Raw genomic sequence first — 23,823 nt, 5'->3', positions numbered from 1 at the left:
AGATGTGCTAAACTAATCTATATCATTCTTAATGCCCTTTCCTGCTATTACCATTACTGTCATTAGGGTCATTTATTATTATTATGTACCGGTTATTATTATCATTATATTATTATTATTATTATTATTATTCCTGTGAATGTTCTTGTAATATCTTTAGTATGTGTTGTTCCTGGTCAGACGTAAGAGAGGACCTTAAGGCCCTAACCTGGTCAGCCTAAATAATCAATAAGTAAATAAATAACAATAAATATCAATTCAGCTTCTGGTTTAAAGATACTATTGCAATATTGGTTTAAGTAAATCTAACAATTAGAAACAAATATTACAATTTTAGAAAAATTTAGGTTCGAATTCTGAATTCATAAAGGTGTAGCAGACAAAGTCAGAGTCAAAAGGCCTGGGTAACGTTCCGTACGTTTCACAGGACACCGATGCGAGCACAAGCAGCCCAACTCGGGCATAAGGATCGGAGCGTTGTCAACAACAGCTTGTATTGTATTGTATTGCGTGTTAACCGGGGGCCTAGAAACAACGGACAGGCTCCGCCCCAGCCGCACCCGCAGTGGTCCACAACCCCACAACGACTACCGCAGTCCACGTCACCCCTCCGCCGTCCCACACCGAACCACTCTTTCAGCGTTACCAACAACAACATACTAAACCTATACCCACACACAGCTCTCTGGTATTTATCTGCAAATAACTACGCTGTAAAGTCTGCCGTGTTTCAAACAGCTCCATCACATTACTCGGTCAGGAAATGAAACGTAAAAAAGTGTATATTACTTGAAAATACAGCTCTTCGGTTGCAACCGAGAAGCTGTATTTTCAAGTAATATTATAAATTTCGTCTACGGTTGCTGCATTATCGGCCATGTTCAAAATTGTAAAAAAGTTTGTCCATATCAATGAAATTCTCCAACAGCCGTGTAATTAAGATGTTATTTTATTTTATTTTGACGACAACCACTTTCAGAATTCCACTGTGCCACCTTCAGGCCCCATATGCATCTCTGGAAACAAACGAAAATACCATACAATGCCATATGTCCATGGATTTCGTGAATTCAAACAGTTTCACAAGTGCTTCATTCGAAGACCTGTTGTCTACAGGGTTGCTTATTTTGAGAGATGCATATGGGGCCTGAAGATGGCGTAGTAGAACGCCGAAACTCGTTGTCGTCAAAATAAAATAAATTAACATCTTAGTTACATGGCTGCTGGAGAATCTCATTGATATTGACAATTGCTGAACCAGCTGATCTCCCCTGTCCAATATCGACCAACAGAGAGTAAAAAAGTTTAGTTGCATACCAGGGAGTGAGTACATCTGTGACGATAGCCGGTAAACCTCCGTGTGGGCTCCAACCTCTTTAATTTTATTTTCATCGTAATTGTGTGAGATGTGCGTAGGAGGAATCACTATATTTGCTGACTTTTCTAGGAACTACGTTCTCGGAACTTTAACAATAAACTGCACTTCGATGCAGAACGCCACTCTTGCAGCGTCTGCCACTTGGCCGGCCGCTGTGGCCGAGCGGTTCTAGGAGCCTCAGTCCGAAACCGCACTGCTGCTACGGTCATAGGCTCGAATCCTACCTCGGGCATGGACGTGTGTGATGTCCTTAGGTTAGTTAGGTTTAAGTAGTTTTGTAAGTCTAGGGGACTGATGACCTCAGATGTTAAGTCCCATAGTGCTTAGAACCAGAGCCATTCTGCCACTGGAGTTGCTTGATCATCTTCGTGATGCTTTCGTGTTTACTAAATGAACTTGTAACGAAATGTATTTTTCTTCTTTTGACCGTCTCTATTTCCTCTATCAATCCTATCTTGTACGGGTCCCATACTGACAAGCAGCATACAAGTATTAGTCGAACGAAGTGAAACACCCCAGAGATGCAGCACTTAGTCGAAATATAGCAGCCCTACAAGATATTTGTTAGCAATCCCATGACTACGAGTAGAGATGGGCTTAATTTTTTGTTTACCAGCTCCTTTAGCGGTATGTTACGGTACTATAGCGCGGGAATTTCAGTGTGTACAGAACTCAATTACGCAACTACTTTTTCGCGATCTTAATGAAAAGTTTGTGACTACCCCTCGTAAGTCGCCATCCATAGCTCCGGCCGACGCATTTCCTGGGCAGCTTCAGCTGTGGCTTCGGCCAGTACGCGCTGCAGCGGGCACCGGGGCCTTCCCGCGACGCCTGCGCGGCCGGAATGCGGGCAAGAAGCGCCGCCTTATGGACCGGAACCGTGATCTGCGGCCTGCCTTACAAGAATTAGCGCCCGCGCCCACAGCGCCGGCACAAAATGTCGCACACACCGCTGCACACTCGCCTCTGCGGAATCGTGTAGCGGCGAGTCCCCGCCGAGTAAATGTAGTCTTTATGCATCAATTCGAACGATTTTTGTTAACCTTCCGAGTCGCGCGAACACCTGGTTCCAGTCCACGTCACAAAAAGAATACGCGAAAACTCCTCTGTTTCCGCCAACAATTCCATCTGTGAACTTTTTGCTCGTAGCACCTCGCGAACACAACAATTGCTATATTCCTCATGCGGCCGTGGTCTTAGAAAAGAAGTGCGCAGGCCACAGCCTATAAGAATCCCGTTATGTACCAGGTGCCAAAATCGAATTACCAGACTAACGACGTTCCCAAGTTCTGATCACGGTTGTATTCACCAAATGGGAGCCGGCCGCGGTGGCCGTTCGGTTCTAGGCGCTCCAGTCCGGAGCCGCGTTGCTGCTACGGTCGCAGGTTCGAATCCTGCCTCGGGCATGGGTGTGTGTGATGTCCTTAGGTTAGTTAGGTTTAAGTAGTTCTAAGTTCTAGGGGACTAATGACCACAGTAGTTGAGTCCCATAGTGCTCAGAGCCATTTGAACCATTTTTTCACCAAATGGACTTGGCGTGAAACGTCAATATGTAGCTGGACGAGAGCCCCCTACCATCTAAACCAGCTGTTGTTATCAGGTCACTTGCTCGCACATTGCAAGGTGTACGGCCCCGTCACAGTACCAGATAGCTTTAGGCAACAGCTAAACATAAATACTTCCGAACACTGGTTAGTAACAACTTACAATAAATTACATAAAGAATTATTGCGCTAATTAACTTTAGTCTGAATATGATGCTTGGCAGTAGTTTGAAGTTCAATGCATTGAAATCTCCTTAACTCTTGTCTAGTACTGAATGCAGAGAGCGATGACTAATATAACAAGTAGGATGTTCAGTGGGACTCTTCTGGGCAGCGATTGGACACCAACCCTAACGCTGTGCCGGCTGCTGTGGCCGAGCTGTTCTAGGCACTTCAGTCCGGAACCGCACTGCTGCTACGGTCGCAGGTTCGAATCCTACCTCGGGCATGGATGTGTGTGCTGTCCTTAGGTTAGTTAGGTTTAAGTAGTTCTAAGTCTATGGGACTAATGATCTCAGATGTTAAGTCCCATAGTGCTTAGAGCCATTTGAATTTGAACCTAACGCTGTCTTGAGGCATAATGTTGATATTGATGATGCACACCGTCTCAGTGGATCCTTGAGTCCGCTTATATCCGATGGTTGTTCACTTGGGAACTATTTGAGTGATGTAAAACGAAGCATAACATAAATACAGGCACCCAGGTAGACCCCGTGTTCCTTGGCTTCCGGAAGGCATTCGACACAGTTCCTCACTGTCACCTAGTTAACAAAATATGAGAGTATGGAATATCATATCATTGGATTCAAGAGCTTCCAGAAGACACAACACGGCATGTCATTTTGAATGGAGAGAAATCTTCAGACGTAAAGCATTTTGGTGCGCCCCAGGGAAGTGTTATAGGACCAATACTTCACATTCTACATGAATTACCTAGAAGATAACGACTGAAGTTCCATGAAGCTTTTAGAGGATAATGCTGCTGTATACAGAGAAGTCGCGACGCTCTAAAATTGTAGAGAAAGGCAGGAAGACCTGCAGAGAATCAACTCTTGGTGCAGGGAATGGCAACAGACCATCAACACAACAAATAGTATTGCGGACACCTAAACAGAAAGACTCTTTATTGTATGATTAAAGTATTGCAGAACAATCGCAGGAAACAGTTACTTCCATAATATATGTAGCAGTGTGCGTACGGAGCTGTCTGAAGTGGAACGACAACATAAAGTTAATCGCGAGTAAGGTAGATACCAGACTGAGATTCATTCGAAGAATCCCCAGGTAATGTAGTCTTCCGAAAAAGGAAGTAGCTTACAAAATACTCCTTAGCAAAAACTTGAATATTCTTCGTCAATATGGGATACGTACCAGGTACGACTGAAAAATGAAATAGAGGAGATCCAAAGAAGAGCAGCACGTTTTTTTACACGTTCGTTTAGCAAGCGCGAAGGCGTCACGGATATGCTCAACCAACTCAAGCGGCAGACACTGCAAGAGAGGCGTCCTGCATCATTCTGTGGTTTACTGTTAAAGTTCCGATAACGTATTTACTGCAAAAGTCAAAAAACATATTGCTTTCTATTACGTATATATCGAGAAATGGCGATGAAGATGCAATTAGAGAGATTCGAGCCCCCGCGGAGGCTTACCAGCATACAGGACTGGAACAGGAAAACGGGAAAGTGACACTGGTAAACGAAGTCCCTCTGCCACACATCGTAAGGTAGCTTGCGGAGACTAGACGTAGTTGCAAAAACCGTATTGTATGTGCCCCATACGGCGTCTGACCATAAATACACGTGATCAAAAGTATCCGGACACCTGGCTGAAAATGACTTACAAGTTTCTGGGGCCCTCCATCGGTAATGCTGGAATTCAGTATGGTGTTGGCCCACCCTTAGCCTTGAAGACAACTTCCACTCTCGCAGGCATAGGTTCAGTCACCTGCTGGAAGGTTTCTGGGGGAATGGCAGCCCATTCTTCACGGAGGGCTGCACTGAGGAGAGGTATCGATGTCGGTCGGTGAGGCCTAGCACGAAGTCGGCATTCCAAAACATCCCAAAGGTGTTCTATAGGATTCAGGTCAGGAGTCTGTGCAGGCCAGTCCATTTCAGGGATGTTATTGTCGTGTAACCACTCCGCCACAGGCCGTGCATTATGAACAGGTGCTCGATCGTGTTGAAAGATGCAATCGCCATCCCCGAATTGCTCTTCAACAGTGGGAAGCAAGAAGATGCTTAAAACATCAATGTAGGCCTGTGCTGTGATAGTGCCACGCAAAAGAATAAGGGTGTAAGCCTCCTCCATGAAAAACACGACCACACCATAACATCACCGCCTCCGAATTTTACTGTTGTCACTACAAACGCTGGCAGTTGACGTTCACCGGGCATTCGCCATAGCCACACCCTGCCATTGGTTCGCCACGTTGTGTATCGTGATTCTTCACTCCACACAACGTTTTTCCACTGTTCAGTCGTACAATGTTTACGTTCCTTACACCAAGCGAGGCGTAGTTTGGCATTTACCGGCGTGATGTGTGGCTTATGAGCAGTGGATCCTGATGCAGTTGGAAATTCGTGTGTGATGGTCTGGATAGATGTCTGCCTATTACACATTACGTTCCTCTTCGACTGTCGGCGGCCTCTGTTAGTCAACAGACGAGGTCGGCCTGTACACGTTTGTGCTGTACGTGTCCCTTCACGTTTCAACTTCAATATCACATCGGGAACAGTGGACCTAGGAATGTTTAGGAGTGTGAAAATCAGAGGGTACTTTCGGTACCACTAAGATTTCCATCTTTTCCTGTTTCGTTTGCAGAGTTGTAAAACTACTGTAGGCAACCGTAGAATATCGTAAGTAATCGTAGACTGCGGTAGTTTTTTAGTACCTTTAGTACGTTAAGATCGAAACCGCATTATCTGTATGTTGGGTGTGTTGCATACCTATCGGGCGTTACCTTATTTCATAGCCTTTGTTTGTGTACACGATCAGGTCTTACTAGATCCCCCTAGAAACCAGAAGCGATGGACTGTCTAGACTCTGAGGGAGGATATGTAAAGGGCCACGTAAGCTACGGAACATTTTTGTTCTACATAGTTATCTTCCTGTCTGTTACTTAAATATAAACAGTATTCATAGCAAAATTGAAATTGTCAATGTTTAATTCAGGTTTCGTTCGAAAATTATTGATTTGTATCGTGAAGCAGAGCGATGTTTTAGTAAGAATAAAAAAATACAGTTTTATCTTATAGCACTATGAAAAGCAGTTTCATCAAAAAAGATAAAATTTAAAAAAAAAGCAAAACAAAAACACATGAAACATCGCTCCAGTACTTTATCGAGCTTGTATAAAACAAGTCTATGTTATTCACAAACAACTCTCGCTCTTATCAGTAATAACAGCAAACTCTTCCCTTTGATCATTGAGAAGAACGTTCTATTGAGTACAAAATAACAACGATAATTACACAGATTTTTTTTATTTTTGTGCATGTAAACTGTACTTGCATAAAAAGAAATTGCTTTGTTAACATAGCTGAACGATGAGCTATTCGAATTAAGTGCAAAACAAACAAACAAAACGAAGCGAAGTCGTGGCTCTCAGTTCCCCGCAACACATTCATTTATTCTTATTTCCCTGCACCTACCAATGCTACCAATACTATCAGTATTCACTGCGCCATTTATGTACTGTAGGTTACCAAAACTAGTGAAACGAAGTTTTGATAGAGCGCAATTCTATTCATTTGTGATCAGTACGTGGGAACAGGCTTTGCGTCTCACATTCGCCACTAGCGAGCATAGAGCGAAAGTTATAAAGGAGTACAGAAAGAGTCGGCGTGGAGAAAAGAAGCCCACAGCAGGCGAAGCGACAATTAGGGTGGTGCTGGCCGGCGATTCTGCCCCGAGTCCGAGGCCCGGGGCGCTGGGTATCGCGGGGCTGATAACTCCGCCGGCGTCATTGTGACACGTGTGCCGACTGCCATTATTCGATTCGAGCGGCGGGCAGCGTCCGCCTCCGCGTGCGAGCCTGGAATTGCGGATCGCCGGCCGCCAGCGAGCTTCAGTCACGGCCGTTGCCCCGCCCATTCACCTCTCCATGACATGCGTTCTTCTCCCGTGCCACGAAAAAGCCACTCCACTGCTACTTAAAGCGTCGCCCACGGCCTTTTTGGTATGGTTCCTGCCTATAGCTCTCAACTCAAATCCTTTCCGTATTACTCCCCCTTTCCCTTCTCTCTCTCTCTCTCTCTCTCTCTCGCTCGCTCGCTCGCTCGCTTTATCTGTCTGTCTGTCTATCTATCTATCTATCTACCTGCCTTGCCTACCGTAATTAGCTTGGACTCTACAAAAATTTCGGTTCTCTAGTTTTGGTACAATACATGTATGATATAGTAAATGGTAGGGTTAACGGAAGTACTCGTAGCATTGGTGCGAAAAGAAACGTAAATGAATATCTGAGAGAGAAATTGGGAGCCGATGACTTGTCTTTGTTTTTTTTTTTTATTTGTTTGTTTTGCACTTAATTAGAAGCTCACATGGTTCAGTGTTAGTCCACTACGTATTATACATCCTTACAATATAAACGTAAGCTCGACGAAGTACTGATGCGATGTTTTTTATCGTGCTATATGATAAAATTGTACTAGTGTTGTTTTTACTACAACATCCCTCTGTTTCAAATTACAAGACAATTTTGATACGAGTCCTATTCGGAAAGTAAGGTCCGATCGGTCGCAATATGGAAACCACTGTGAAAATCAAAAATGTTTTATTTGCAACAATGATCGCCCTTGTAACAACTTTTCAGTATCCTCGTCGTAGAACGAAGCCACTTGTACTTCCTGCCAATTCTCTGTGCTAGTCTACAGCTCGTTGCCTGTGCCAGAAAGTTGTTTTCATACCTAGCGGTTCATGTGAGCAGAGATGAAACGTATGACATTTGTGTTATGTGGACTGGAGGACACCAGGCGAAATATCACACCAGGCTCACAAACCGGCGGGAGACATTATTGTTCTAAGCATCTTTACGTGCTCACTGCGCGCACAGAAGTGAAAAGAGCGATCGACGGGCATACTAGAGACACTGCCCAACACATATGTGCAAAGCTTCATCGGATTTTCGGTGTTGTTTCCATTTCGCACCCAATCGGACCTTACTTTCCGAATATCCCTCGTATAAATACCGCTTATTTTTAAGTAACAGGTAGGTGGATAACTACGTGGAATAAAACTGTTCCATAGGTTACGCGGTCCTTTATATATCCTCACTCAGTTTCTAGACGGTTCATCGTTTCCAGTTTTTAGAGGAATCTAGTAAGACACTGATCGTATGCATGAAGAAAGCGATCGTTATCAGGTAACGTCGATAGGTATGCAACACACCTAACATAAATGTAATGCTGGTATCATCTTAACTGACTAAGTCTACTAGAAAAACTACAGTAGTCCTCACTTACTTCTAACGGTCTACGGTAGCCTAAAGTAGTTTTACAACTCTGACTGTAGCGCATACACAACTTTACTCTCATTTCTTTTGTTTGGTTTCTTCAGCAGCTACAAAAGACACGACAGCTAAAGGCTAAAACACCTGGAAGAGAGAGATAGGGCGATTTCTATATGGAAACGATATTGGGACATCTCTTAACTTTATTGAAGCTTCCATCCAATACGGCAGAGATTCTTACGAACTCTGAATACAAGGGGTAGTCATAAAGTTTTAATTATCACCTCTAAAAAATCAAGTTCTGTTGATATTTCGTTTGTCTGCATTTCTGGCACACACTGAAATGCCTGCGCCACAGTACCGTAGCACGCCGGAAGAGCTCTATACCATTTTCCTCTAGCGGTGGGCTACAACGTATATCACCACTACAGGCAAACAATATGTTAATTACGTAACTATCTTTTCGAAGTGATAATTAAAAGCGGTGTTTTATATGATTATTCGTGACGTATAAGACTCGGCAGCACCGACGAAAAGAGAGAGAACGAAATGTAGTTCTCACTCTTGTCATTGTGACGTAGTAGAAGATTGTATTGGGAAGGGAGAAACTGAGGCTAAATGTCATTTCCTTACTGAATTTGGGCGGGCCTCGGAAGGCCCAACGGTACCGCCCGACCGCCGTGTCACCCTCTGACGATACTGAATGCGAATACGGAGGGGCATGTGGTCAGCACACCACTCTCCTGGTCGTTGTCAGCTTTCGTGACAGGAGCCGCTTCTTCTAAATGAAGTAGCTCCTCAGTTGGCCTCACATGGGCTTGCCAACGGTGCTCGGCAAATCCGAACGGTCACCCATCCAAACGGTAGCCAAGCCCGACAACGCTTAACTTCGGTGATCTGACGGGAATCGGTGTTAGCACTGCGGCCTGATCGTTGGTTGTGTCACTTTACCCAGGAGCGTGGTTAAACGACTCTGGCTCAGTATTAAAAGATCCTTGTTAAGAATTGATATTTTTACCATAAGATGAAACTGATCTGGTAATACGTTCACAGAGCTCTTAAGACGGAACATCGAAACCTTACTACCCTTATTTTCAAGTAGTCATCACATAGTCCATAGCTCAGTATTTTCCATATGGCAAATGGTTCAAATGGCTCTGAGCACTATGGGACTTAACATCTATGGTCATCAGTCCCCTAGAACTTAGAACTACTTAAACCTAACTAACCTAAGCACATCACACAACATATTTTCCATACCTATACCCATGCAACTGGCGGAAACGGTTCATGTCAACGCATTAGATCATACTGCTTTCTTTAACTCGTCAGCGACCAATTTTTTTCCTTCGTTGGCTATCTTTTACTTCGTAGAAACATAGGGATTTAGTTCAGTGATCTGAAAGCCAGTTCGGCACAGGAGGGCATATTTGACATGAGTGATGCTATGACAAGTTGTTCTGAATATATTACAGTAAAAAAATTTTGAGTGTCTGTTGTTAAATAACTCTCCAATGAAAGACTCGCCACTACTTTCTGAGGTGTGGTTAGTACTATAATATTAGATACAAACAGCAGTTTGTGTTTGTTGGTTACGACAACAGTTTAATGGAAATACAATGAAATCATAAGCACGCTGATGCAGCGGATGGAAGTTGTTGTTTTCCTGTTCCGGCAAGCAGTGACTGTGCATTGTCTGCACTCTGCCTGCCGCTCACAAAAACAGCCGACCCTTGGTTTTGTCGCGCCGCAGCAGCACCTTCCTACGGAACACTCGTAATCCTTCCCAAGTGCTGCCTTACGCATCTGCGTCAAAGACCGTTTAATTAATCCAATTTATACATGATCTATTATTATGAACACTTGCAACACAATTAATAACAAAACTAGACTGCTTGCTACTCCAGTAGTCTCTTGTACGTATAGGTCCACAGCCGCTGTGAATCACTTGAGGGAAGCCATTTTCCTGCGTAGGCTGCTTTATTTTGAAACAACCACTTTACTTCATCATTAAACGATTACCTAATTCGCCACTTTAGGCATTATCAAGCTACAACACTGTAAAGAAATTTTTAATGCATGTATTCCACATTTCCGCGTGGAGGAAACAACATGTGATATTTTTTTGTATGATGTAGTTTCATAATGCCCAAGGGGGCGAAATTAGCTCATTGCTAAATAATTAATAAAGTGGTTTGACTTACTTTAAGATTTCTCTATACTGGCAGTGACATAAACGCCAAGCTTTTAGTATATAGAACGCTACGGTCGCAGGTTCGAATCCTGCCTTGGGCATGGATGTTTGTGATGTCCTTAGGTTAGTTAGGTTTAACTAGTTCTAAGTTCTAGGGGACTAATGACCTCAGCAGTTGAGTCCCATAGTGCTCAGAGCCATTAGTATATAGAAAGCTCTACATGTAGTCTCATAGCATCTTCTTTTATAATGAAAGTATACGCACATGCAACGTATGCTCAGGCGTGCCACTAAACTGTCAGTTTTATTGACGAAGGAGAATCTGCTATGTCAGTGTGAGTGCAGAACTGTGTTTAGAAGAGAATGCAGTACCAAACCTACTATTAATAAATTTTTCACGATTACTGGTTATCGCAGTATACAATAGGGTGCAAAACTTAAGGATGGAAGTAACTTTCGCGTGATGTGTCATTGCCAAGTAACGTAACTCGATGAGACTTGGACCATACTTAGAAATAACCGCTATAGCACAGTAAAAAATGTACCTGAAACAAGTACACAGTGAGAAAAAACAGGAATGATACATTCATGCAAAGACAGTGATCACACTGATGTCACCGATATTTATGATGGTCCCTTGTACAGAGGGGTCCAAAAAAATGTATCCACTGTTTAAAAGTCCATAACTGGCAAACTAATTGACGGAGTTGTCTCATGTTTGGAAGTGTAATAGTTTGTAGTTACGGCAATCGCCACACAAGCGTTGTATTGCGTTGTTTTGTTTTGTCAGATGACAGTCGCCAGATAGTTAGTAATGTTCTTAGTTGCACCTACTTACTCGAGTAAACATGGCTGGCGCAAGGCTTACATTCGATGAAAGGAAGTCAGTTTTGAAGTGGTTTTTTAAGTATGAAAACATTAATGAGATTCAACGGCAATGGTGAAATGAGTATCAAATAGAGCCACGGACACGTTTAACGATTCGTCGCATTCGAGACAAATTTGAAGCCGAAGGCTGTGTTGAAGATGTATACAAACAACTATCTGGATGATTTGTAACAGTAACAAGTCCAGCTAACTCCCGTCGTTTGTTACAATTCACTCGCTCACCACAGAAGTCTGTGAGACAGTGTGCCCGTGAAACTGAAGTGAGTCGCTCAAGTGTTCAGCGAATTTTGAAGACAGCAAATTGGAAGTACTACATCCCACGATTGGTGCACGCAATCAACGAGGACGACCCAGATCGTAGAATGGAGTACTGCGAGTGGTTTACTAACATGGTGCGCAACGATGAAGAGTTTGCAGAGATGATTTTGTGGTCTGATGAGGCACAATTAATACTCAATGGTACAGTAAATCGCCACAATTGCATCTACTGGGCCGCCGAAAATCCGGACGTCCATGTAGACAAAGCCGCGAATTTGCCAGGAGTAAATGTGTGGTGTGGGTTGTCTTACCGGGGGTTGATTGGGCCATTCTTCTTTTACGGCTCAGTTACCGGTGAGGTGTACCTTCAGAATTTTCAGACATCCATTTTACCTGCCATCCGAGCCTTGTATGGAGACGGAAGAGTTTACTTTCAACAAGATGGTGCCCCAACCTACTACCAAAATTCTGTTAGGGCGTATCGCGACAAAAATCTACCAGGAAGATGGATAGGCCGTAGTGGTGCTGTGGAGTATCCACCACGTTCCCCAGACCTAAAACTTCTGGAATTTTACCTGAGGGAACACTAAAGGACGTCGTTTATAGACAAAAGCCACGCACATTGGATGAACTTCGAGAATCCATCGTACATTCATGAGAAAAGATATCCAATTGAACACGTTGCAGTCAGTAGTTCGTGCTGCAGTTCGGCGGCGTCGTTTGTGTGTGGATGTTAATGGTGACCATTTCGAACACCTACAGTGATATCTTTAAGTTGGACTTTAAGCTGACTTTAAGCTACACTTTCACCGAAAATTAGACAACTTCATCAATTAGTTTGCAAGTTATGGACTTTTAACCAGTGGATACATTTTTTTTTTAGCCCTCTGTATTTTAGGAAAGGCAGGACAAGATTCTTAATAGCTTGTATGATCACCACGGACGGCAGTGCATTCTCTGCAACGTGCTTCCGCGCTGGCCACAAGGTTGGTAACGAGTTCTTGTGGTAGGACGTCCCATTCTTCCACCAACGCGACTGACAACTGCTGGACGGTCGTTTGTGGACGTGAAAGTGCTGCAGTACGCCTCCCCAAAGCATCCCATACATGCTCGACGGGAATTGGCAGGCCAGTCTATTCGCCGAATATTCCCTCCTTCCAAGAGCTCCTCCAACTGCGCAGTTCGATGTTGTCGCGCATTGTCCTTCATACAAATGAAATTAGTAAATTTGTGGTTAAGTTCCTATGGGACCAAACTGCTGAGGTCATCGATTCCTAGGCTTACACACTACTTAATACACTGCTGGCCACCGTAAATGCAACACCCTGAAGGAAGCATCCGAATCAAGTGAAATTTACACCATGAGTTTGCAGCGATGAGATATGCAACTGATTAGAATTTCAGCGCAGACGCACATCACGTGCGCCTGTGGCGCCACCTCATAGCGCCATTTAAGGCTTGGCGATCTCGACGAGTGTACGTTCGGCACGTGTGTTTCCTTGTGGTTGTTTCACAAGACGATCAGTTATGCCTCGTAGACAACAGCGAACATCTTTTGATCAAGTATCCGAGTTCGACAGAGGAAGGATAGTGGCTTACCGAGATTGTGGATTATCATACAGAGAAATCGCTAGTCGTGTTGGACGAAACCAAACAACTGTAATGCGGATATGTGACCGTTGGATGCAGGAGGGTACGACGGACCGACGTGGTCGATCGCATTCACCTCGGTGCACCACTGCACGTGCTGATACGCAAATTGTGCGCATGGCAGTGACGGATCGCTCAGTGACATCCCGAACCATAGCACAGCACATTGCGTCTGTAACGCATCATCCAGTGTCTGCGCGTACCATTCGACGCCGTTTACAGCAGAGTGGTCTGTCCGCAAGACGTCCATTGCTTCGTCTACCATTGACGCAGAATCACAGACGTCTCCGTCGCCAATGGTGTGATGACAGACGAATGTGGACGGCAGAATGGAATGACGTTGTCTTTACTGACGAGGCACGCTTCTGTCTGCAGCACCACGATGGTCGGATTCGAGTGTGGAGACACCGTGGAGAGAGGATGCTGGACAGCTGCATTATGCACCGCCACACTGGTCTTGCACCGGGTATTATGGTATGGGGCGGTATTGGATATTACTCTCGCACGCCTCTAGTACGCATTGCCGGTACTTTAAATAGCCGGCGCTACATATCCGAGGTGCCGGAGCCAGTTGTCCTTCCTTACTTTCAGGGCTCGGCCACAGCCATATTTCAACAGGATAATGCGCGACCATACGTGGCACGCATTGTCCAAAGGTTCTTCGTCAATAACCAGATTGAATTGCTTCCCTGGCCGGCTCGTTCTCCGGATCTTTCGCCGACAGAAAACATGTGGTCCACGATTGCTCAACGAGTGACCCAGATTACATCCCCAGCTGCCACACCAGATGATCTTTGGCAACGTGTGGAAGCTGCTTGGGCTGCTGTACCCCAGGAACACATCCAACGTCTCTTTGACTCAATGCCGAGACGTGTGTCAGCGGTGATCTCCAACAATGGCGGCTACTCTGGCTACTGATTCTGGCAGGAACCACATGTCACAGACGTCTGTAAACGTAATCATTTGATACTTGGTCAACATGTTATCTACACAAGAAATTGTGTTGTGCTACCTCTTGTCTTTCTTGGTGTTGCATTTACGGTGGCCAGCAGTGTATAACTTAAACTAACTTACGCTAAGGACAACACACACACCCATGCCCGAGGGAGAACTGGAACCTCCGACGGGAGGAGCCGCGCGGACCGTAACAAGGCGCCTCAGACCGCGGATACCCCGCCGAATGCACCCGTGAAAAGACGCACATGTTGAAGGAGTACAGTGTCATAATAACCTCGACCGGTGAGTATACCACTTTGAAAGAATTAAAGGACAGTATGGCTACGCAACATTATGCCCCACCACACCATAACACCTGTGCTATTAAGACAACAATGTTCGACTTTTCTGGACGTCCTCTCATATGGCGAGAAGTGGGAATACGTAATTCACCCAGAAACATTGTCCAATAGGATCGTTTTGGTGATTCAGATTTTATCGTGTGCTGAGGGATAAGGTTGCATGGGCATGCTGAGCTCCAAATCTAATAACACCGTATTTTCACCAGTCACCGGTATTGTGACACTGTACCCCTTCCCAATACGTGTCTTTTCAGGGGTGCATTAGGCTCTGATTTCATTTTTGTGGATGACTGCGCGATCGCATCGAACAACGCATGTGGAGGAGTTCTTGGAACTAGAGAATATTTGGGGAACGGACTAGGCTGCCCGTTCCCCCGACATAAATCCCAAACAGCAAGCACCAACGACCATTTAACAGTTGTCATCCCCCTTGATGGAGGGATGGAACGCCCTACCGCAAGTACTCCTTAATAACAGCGTTGCTAGCACGTTGCAGAGTATGCAGTGCCATTCATGGGGATCACATACCTAATTAACAACCATGACCCGCCTTTTGTAATGTCCAGGGATCATCATAAATTGTGGTGACTTCATTGTCTTTGAATAAAACTGACATTTCCGTTCGTTCACTGCATATTTTTTTCAGTTACCTTTTGTACTATACTGTAGCAGTTCTTTCTATGTGACGTCGAAGTTCCATCGAGCTATGTTACACGGCAGTGAAACATCACGTGAAAGTTACTTTCGTCCTTAAGTTTTACATCCCAGTGTTGTTCAAGAAAACAGAAGCTTTGAAATATTGATCCCCGATTATGATGAAGCTGTTTTCAGAAACTGGTACCCCAATAAATTAACTATCATATACAGAAACTGTTAAACAAGGCAAAAAAGAATCAGTTCTTAGGTCTTCGATTAGCAACTATCTTAAAATAAGGACTTACTGTGTAGCGCTCATAAGTAGCCGAGAATCCAAAGTGTCGTTGGAGCACTTCGCTTGAAAAAATCACTCTAATTCAGTCACTTAAAAATAAGTTTTCACGGCCATCCAATGTAGTGTATGTCTGAAAGACCTCGTGGGAAGGCAGAGAACGGTGTCATCATCACCATGATAATTCTAAAGCTTTTTACTAAGGCGACTGCTTTTAAAACAATCGTGAGAGGCATCATAGACGCCTGCTCGACATTCTGCGATGGACGTTTATTTGCGAGGAGAGCAGTTCAGACCTCTTTCCGGCCGTCCAAATTTAGGTTTCGTTTGGTTTTCCTAAACGATAGCCTTTTCTAGCTGACCTGTGCTTTGCGCCTAATTATCTCGATGTCGTGGCGTTTCTAAGCTCCAACCTGCCACCGTACCTTTCTCTTTCTCGAACGAATGGAGTAAAGTCAGAGACTTTTACCGAGCACTGCTTTACGATGGGCTTTGATAGTACAAAATGGTACGTCGATTAAAATTTTTCTCCCTAATTAAGATTTATGTCTGAGTAATGCCAGCTTCCATTTATGTCACTATTTCTATTGGTTAACACTTCCGGCCTAAGAGGTCCTCACGATGTATAAAATTATTCTCTGACGTTTGTTCGCCGATGGCAGGAGACGAAACGTCAGGGCATAGTTTTATATATCACTAAGACCTCTCAGCCCGGAAGTTTCATGCTTGTCAAAATGAACTGTGGGACATGGTATTTTACCATTTCTCAGTTAAGGTTTCTCCACAGTATTTAGGCAAAAGAAAATTCAAAAACAAATTGAAATTTTTATTGATTTCCATGTGTCACTTGACTCATTGGAGGATGTTCCTTCAGGATCTGAGTACTTGTTTCACTTTCTATATGCCCCTCAGATACAGAAATTAAAAACTATTTATTCTGTCGGTGGTAATATCTATAGAGCAACCTGAGCTGTTGTAGTACTACGTGATCCGTTTTATAATTACATGAAAATACGACATTCGATGTAAACATTCCACTGGAGCTTGCTAGTTTCGGTCTAGCTCTATAGGAGCGTAAGTTGAGCCTCAGAAGCAAATTGGCGGTACATTGTGATGAATACACTACTCGAGTTACCTGACGTGAGTAGATAACTTTTTGTCTGTGTGTCTTGTATACTGATGGCTGTCCTTTGTTGGCAGTGGCGACGCAGATGAGCTTGAGTAGCAGCTCGGCGTACAAGGGGCTGGACCGAGCCTTCTGCGTGCGGATGAAGTCCACGCTAACGAAGCGGGGCTGCCACTTCAAGTCTTCGGGATACCGGGTGAGTACACTCCAGCAGACCTTGCATTTAAGTTCCTATATGCGTAAATAAATTACTGCCTAAGTTTCGTAAATCATGACTCTCCAATGAAACTGATGTTGTCAAAATGCTAAACTATATAGCTACAGTCCGAGAAATTGTTTCACACTTTTGGCCGGAGGATCATTAATACATAGTAGATAATCGATTTCATTAACGGCTACATCACACGACTACTCTGGATTGGGAGTTGTGTGTTTTTAAGGAACATCAGTCCTTAATTAAGTTGTCGTGACTGCATCGCAAAATATCCTGTTACCCACTGCCTCCTCATCATCACTATTTAATTTTCACGCTCCATAACTGTTTTTGTCGTTTATTCGATCACACTTAGAACGATTGTAACACAATACCCTTCTCCTTTTTCCCAGTACTCAGACTGTACTTTCAAATGGTCTTGAGCACAAAACCTACAAATCAGTGTATATCTCCTCCGTCCCAGATTGGATTCTGTCAGGTAAAGACTTCCTTACCTTGACAAGAGGCTTTATCACGCTTTTTTGTTCAATTAATAGAAAATGAAAAATAAGGTATCCTATTTACGCTGCTCCTCAGAATTTGTGGTTTGCTTTTATTAGCAGCTAGTGCCAACTTTCTAGAATATTATCTATTAATTCGGATATTTACTCCAACTCTACTTTCTATTGCAAAATGGTGTCCTTATTTCGGTAACTTGTTTATTACTGTACTCATTTCATGAAATTCTATTGCTACGATAATCGTCGTTTACGTTTTCTTTGATTCCTTAATGTATTTCTTAAATAAGAGAACTATAAAGCATCTTTCATGATAATTCTTTTATAGCGTGCGCTTGGCTTCGTTCGTTTTCCATTTTTTTACGGTTTTTCGGTATCTCAATAATACCTTAGATAAGTAGCCTATTTTATATCTAAGCCACGCTTATCCCAGCATTTCAAGTATTTAATTTCTGCATAAATTGTTGTAAGCAGTCCCTGCAACCAAAAGATCCTAAATTTACGATGAAGTGTTCTCGGGTTATCAGCTGAGCCAAGGCCTCGTTCTGGGGCAACGTTTCGACAAGTTTTCTATTGGTCAAATTCAGGCAAAGATGCCTGCATTCCTATATAGTTCCTAAATTGTCTCCTCACTTTCGTCGGTTTGCCAGATTTAGTTCCCTTGAAACTAAATTCGTGTTCATGTGTTATTACCGTCTTAACTGTTTTTTATTCTCCATTAAGACGCCACAATTAACAACCCACCTCCACATAATAAGGTGAAAAAGTCTAAAGTATGTCAGATCAGACAGGTGGGAAATAAATGAAGACAATACGCACTGATCGGTACCTAAAACAAATTTCTGATAGTGCCACGAAAGGTACGGTGAATGGTGAGTTAACTGGAAGCGCTGAGCGTGTACTACTATTTCAACTGAAAAGAGATTCATGAGATATCTCAGGAAAGTAATAATAATATACATTCTTTCACGTACTGAATAGGAGTTGTACCTTTAGTTGTAAGGTAGCTGTAGATCAAGCAGCATAGTTTTCCAGTAAAAGCTTTAATGTTGCTTTCCCCAGAGGATCACGAGTGGAGAAAGATTTTGACCGTCACAGTAATACCACATTCCACATCTTTATTAAGTGACGAATATATTGCCTTCCTCCTTTCTTCTGTCTCTCACAACACTGCAACACATTTTCGTTTGTGATTACTTGTATCAGGCTTATTATCTGGAAAAACTCGTTGTTTGCTGCTTCAGTTTTTCGTACCTTCACTTGAGTGTCGTCGCCTTTCCTTGTTCTAGGGCGAGGGTCGCCCCCTCTGTACACAGCGCGTTTATTTTTACAGTGCAACAAATTATCACCTGCAATCTGTGGAAAGAATCCGCACGTTTTCGCGACCGTCACAGTAATCGCAATGGCAGTAAAAATAATAATTGCAACGGAGGTAGTCGTCCGCTTCCCCCAAGCTGGCTCTCCCCTCATCCGCGCCGGTCAAATGAGAAGATTATTAAAGGCCATCCTGCGATATGAACCCCGCCGGCAAATTATCTTCTGCTGTACATTGCCGAGATAGCTTCCGGGATAACGAAGTAAGTGGAACAAACGGCCTCATATAAACCTTAGCGCCAGCGATAAAACTGTAATTGCTCAAGTAAGGCTGTTGTATTTAATAAGCTATTTGTAAACGTCATACTTTAATTGTCGCGAACAGTACATAAAAACCTGAAGCACCTTAAGACAGTATTCTGCTTTCTTTGGCACAGATAGACTGTCATCCTCGGTGGGTAAGAACTTAACCGCTGCTCAAAAATTATTTTCATTGGTACGACTTCACGGAACATTGCAGAGTCTGAGAGAATGAAGTGGTCCAGTGTTCTCACATTCGTGAAGAAAAAGGGCTATAGTTCCCACTCAGCCATACTGAGTTAGGTTTCCGACGGTTCCTCTACATCACTTGAGGTTAATCTACATCTACATGGATACTCTGCAAATCACATTTAAGTGCCTGGCAGAGGGTTCATCGAATTCACAATTTTTTTTTTAATTCCAATCTCGTATAGAGTGCGGGAAGAATGAACACCTATATCTTTCCGTACGGGCTCTGATTTCCCTTATTTTATCTTGATGATCGTTCCTCCCTATGTAAGTCGGTGTCAGCAAAATATTTTCGCATTCGGAGGAGAAAGTTGGTGACTGGAATTTCGTGAGAAGATTCCGTTGCAACGAAAAACGCCTTTCTTTTAATGATGTCCATCCCAAATCCTGTATCATTTCTGTGACACTCACTCCCATATTTCGCGATAATACAAAACGTGCTGCCTTTCTTTGAACTTTTCCGATGTACTCAGTCAGTCCTATCTGGTAAGGATCCCACACCGCGCAACAGTATTCTAAAAGTGGACGGACAAGCGTAGTGTAGGCAGTCTCCTTAGTAGGTCTGTTACATTTTCTAAGTGTCCTGCCAATAAAACGCAGTCTTTGGTTAGCCTCCCCACAACATTTTCTGTGTGTTCCTTCCCATTTAAATTGTTCGTAATTGTAATATCTAGGTATTTAGTTGAATTTACGGCTTTTAGATTAGACTGATTTATCGTGTAACCGAAGTTTAACGCGTTCCTTTTAGCACTCATGTGAATGACCTCACACTTTTCGTTATTTAAGGTCAACTGCCACTTTTCGCACCATTCCGATATTTCTTCTAAATCGTTTTGCAGTTTGTTTTGATCTTCTGATGACTTTATTAGTCGATAAAAGACAGCGTCATCTGCAAACAACCGAAGACGGCTGCTCAGATTGTCTCCCAAATCGTTTGTATAGATAAGGAACAGCAAAGGGCCTATAACACTACCTTGGGGAACACCATAAATCACTTCTGTTTTACTCGATGAGTATCCCAATAATAGGATAATTATCCTCCCTTCTCCTTCACGTACCAAGTTGGTGCCCCGACCTCGTCAAACCTTCATGGCTTTCTGTGGCATCTGAGCTGTTTAAAAAAACTCCGTAAATAAAATAACCAGCAGGATTGAGAGAGACATTGGCCGATATCCATTATTTCGTTCTGTAATATACAAGCTACGAGCGGCGTTCAGTAAGTAACGAACACACTTTTTCCTGAAAGCAGGTTGGTTTCATTCAAAATTCAAATACACAATATTATTTCCGACTCTTTTGACTGTAAAACCCAACTTTTTACCATAATCCCCGTTGAATGCGATGGCCTCACGCCACGTTACTGGGAGGGCCTGTATGCCCCCGTGGTGCCACGTCGGACCTCCCCATCATCCACGTACTGCTTCCCGGGGAGTGCTTGCATCACTGGCCTAACAGATGGACGTCGGAAGGTGAAAGATCCGGGCTGTAGGGTGGATGAGGAAGAACAGTTCAACGAATTTTTGTGCGCCCCTCTGGTGCGCAGACTTGTGTGAGGCCTTGCGCTATCCTGGAGAAGAAGTAGTTTGTTTGCATTTTTGTAGTGAAGAACACGTTGAAGTAGTTTCTTCAGTTTCCTGAGGATAACATAATACATCTCAAAGTTTATCGTTGCACCATGAGGAGAACATCAAACAGAACAGCCCCTTTAGAGTCCCAGAAGACCTTCGCTATGACTTTTACGGCTGAGGGTGTGGCTTTGAACTTTTTCTTCGGGTTAGAGATGGTGTGACGCCACTCCACGGATTGCCGTTATGTTTTCGGTTCGAAGTGACGAATCTATGTTTCATCGCCTGTGACGATGTTCGACAAAACTTTGTCACGAAAAGCATCGTAACGCGCAAGCATTCGGCACAGTTGGTCCTTCGTTGCTTTTTATGGCCTTGTGTTAGGCGGCGAGGAATCCAGCGAGCACCTATCTTTCGGTACCCCAGCTGGTGGACGAGTGTGTCAGCAGTACCTACAGTGACGTCCAGTTGAGCAGCTAAGTGTGAAGCAGTCGCCGCTGCGTGCGGCCGATCGGCACGCTGGATATCCGACAGGTTTGCGCGATCTCGTTGCGATGCTGACAGACGCCTCACCCAATGGCTCAGAGTGCTTTTGTTCACTGCCAGATCTCCGTAAACATTCTCCAAGAGCTTATGAATAGCTGCGATGCTCCGATTTTCCGAGAAAAGAAACGTAATGACAGCTCTCTACTTGGAATGCACCTCAGTCACAGACGCCGTTTTGATGGCTACGTATATCGCCGCCACCTTTCGAAACTTCATGAAACTATAGGACTAAAGCAGGAATATTTCACGCTGTCCCACAACCAGTTCCGCACATTTTCAATCGAAACTGGCCGAGAAAAAATGTGTTGCATTACCTACTGAACGCCATTCGTATTTTTACCGTTATATGAGCCACAAATAAAACTGGCAAGTAATATTTATGTTGCGGAGAGAACTTACATATCATTGCGCAAGTTTCACAGTGCAAACAACCTTGCATTTTCGGGCGAGGGTAGAAGCTTCAGGAACTCTTGTTATACACTACATTGTCGCCACGTGCTAAGAAACTGCTTATTTGGAGCTTGTACAGTATCAGTGGAATCAGTGTGTACTAGTCTGTAAGGTTATAGGTAAACATATCACCAAGCTGTGCTGCTACGTTGGCAGGTATTTTCGTCTATTTGTTTAGAAACGTTGCACATGATTATGTAGCAGTCATTAGGCGATCCAGTTTGAGAGTTAATAATAGATGAACATTAAGAATCAGATCACTAACAGGCCGGCGACTCTAATTCATTCACTCCCATTGCATAAGAACCATTGGTTATGGCCTTACCTTTGTAAATGATAGCAGTTTCATGAACATAATAAACTTAATAAAATCATCTCCATTGTGTATTGTGTATTAAACCGGGGACCTGAAACTACAGAGAGGCTTCGTCCCGCCGTAGCCCTCAGCGGTTCAAAACCCCACAACAGGCCAAAGCAGTCCACCCACCCCACTGCCGCCCCACACCGAACCCAGGGTTATTGTGCGGTTCGGCGCACAGTGGACCCCCCTGGGAATGTCTCATATCAGACGAGTGTAACCCCAAATGTTTGCATGGTAGAGTAATTATGGTGTACGCGTACGTGGAGAAAGTGTTTGCGCAGCAATCGCCGACGTAGTGTAACAGAGGCAGAATTCGCCGAGGTAGATGGAAAACCGTCTAAAAAACCATCCACACACCATCCGGCACACCGGTCGTCGACACTAATCCGCCGGGCGGATTCGTTCCGGGGACCGGCACGTCGTAGTGGCCGAGCGGTTCTAGGCGCTTCAGTCTGGAACCGCGCGACCGCTACGGTCACAGGTTCGAATCCTGCCTCGGGCATGGGTTTGCGTGATGTCCTTAGGTTAGTTAGGTTTAAGTAGTTCTAAGTTCTAGGGGACTGATGACCTCAGATGTTAAGTCCCATAGTGCTCAGAGCCATTTAAACCATTTGAACCGGCACGCCTTCCCGCTCGGGATTATCTCCATAGTATGAGTAACTGTAGGAGTACCTGGTATTGGATGATAGCCCTTGGTACTCACTATTCAATTAACTGGACCCAGCGAACCTAGATCAAAATACGTAAAAAAAGCATCCATATCTACATCTCATCCACTACCCTTTACACTGACCAGTCAAATTAATTCACCACCTGTCAGTCCGCCTGCTTCGCTGTGTGGTAACGTGCTCGCCTCCCATGCAAGCGGGCACGGGTTAGATTCCCGGGCGGGTTGGAGATCTTCTCCGCTCGGGGACTGGGCGTTGTGTTGTCCTCGTCATCATTTCATCCCCATCAACGGCGCGCAAGTCGCCCAATGTGGCTTCCAATGAAATAAGACTTGCGCTTGGCGGCCGAACTACCCCGAATAGGGGCCTCCCGACCAACGATGCCATACGCTCATTTCCATTTTTTACCACCTGTCAAAAGCCTGAATAACCACCTTTTGTGGCGCGGACTGCTGCAAAACGTGCAGGTAGAGAATCAGTGATGGTGAGCTGCACTAGGTTTCTCAGCTGAGGATCCACGGTGCGAACAGTTCAACCGAGGTAGTACCACAGATTCTCAATGGGGTTTCAATCCGGGAAGTTTGGTGGCCAGGGAAGTACGGTAAACTCATCCTGCTGCTCTTCGAACCACGCACATCCACTGCGAGCTGTATGACACGTTGCGTTGTTCCGCAGGTAGATGCCATCGTGCCGAGGAAAAACAAACGGAATGTAGAGGTGGACATGGTCCTCAAGGATACATGCATACTTGTTTGATCCACTGTACCTTCCAGAATGACGATATTACCCAGGGAATGTGACGGAAATACTCCCCAGACGATTACACCCTCTTCTCCCGCCTGGGCGCTTCCGACGACTGTCGCAGGGTGTTTGCTTTCAGACGTTTCACACCGATGGAGTATAAAACGTGATTCATCTGAAAAGGCCGCCTCTCGCCACTCAC

General features: G+C 44.3%; 1 protein-coding gene across 1 annotated transcript in view; it reads left to right on the top strand.

Annotated features, from left to right (window-relative positions):
• Positions 1-23,823, top strand: part of LOC126249335 (protein trachealess-like) — a 330,727-nt gene that overhangs the window by 222,689 nt on the left and 84,215 nt on the right. The window contains exon 6 of the mRNA XM_049950991.1: positions 16,791-16,912. Coding sequence (XP_049806948.1) covers positions 16,791-16,912 — 122 coding nt within the window. The remainder of the gene's footprint in view (positions 1-16,790; positions 16,913-23,823) is intronic.

Source organism: Schistocerca nitens, chromosome 3, assembly GCF_023898315.1.
Source record: "Schistocerca nitens isolate TAMUIC-IGC-003100 chromosome 3, iqSchNite1.1, whole genome shotgun sequence".
NCBI classification, from domain to species: domain Eukaryota; kingdom Metazoa; phylum Arthropoda; class Insecta; order Orthoptera; family Acrididae; genus Schistocerca; species Schistocerca nitens.
This window is presented reverse-complemented; position numbering and strand designations above follow the sequence as displayed.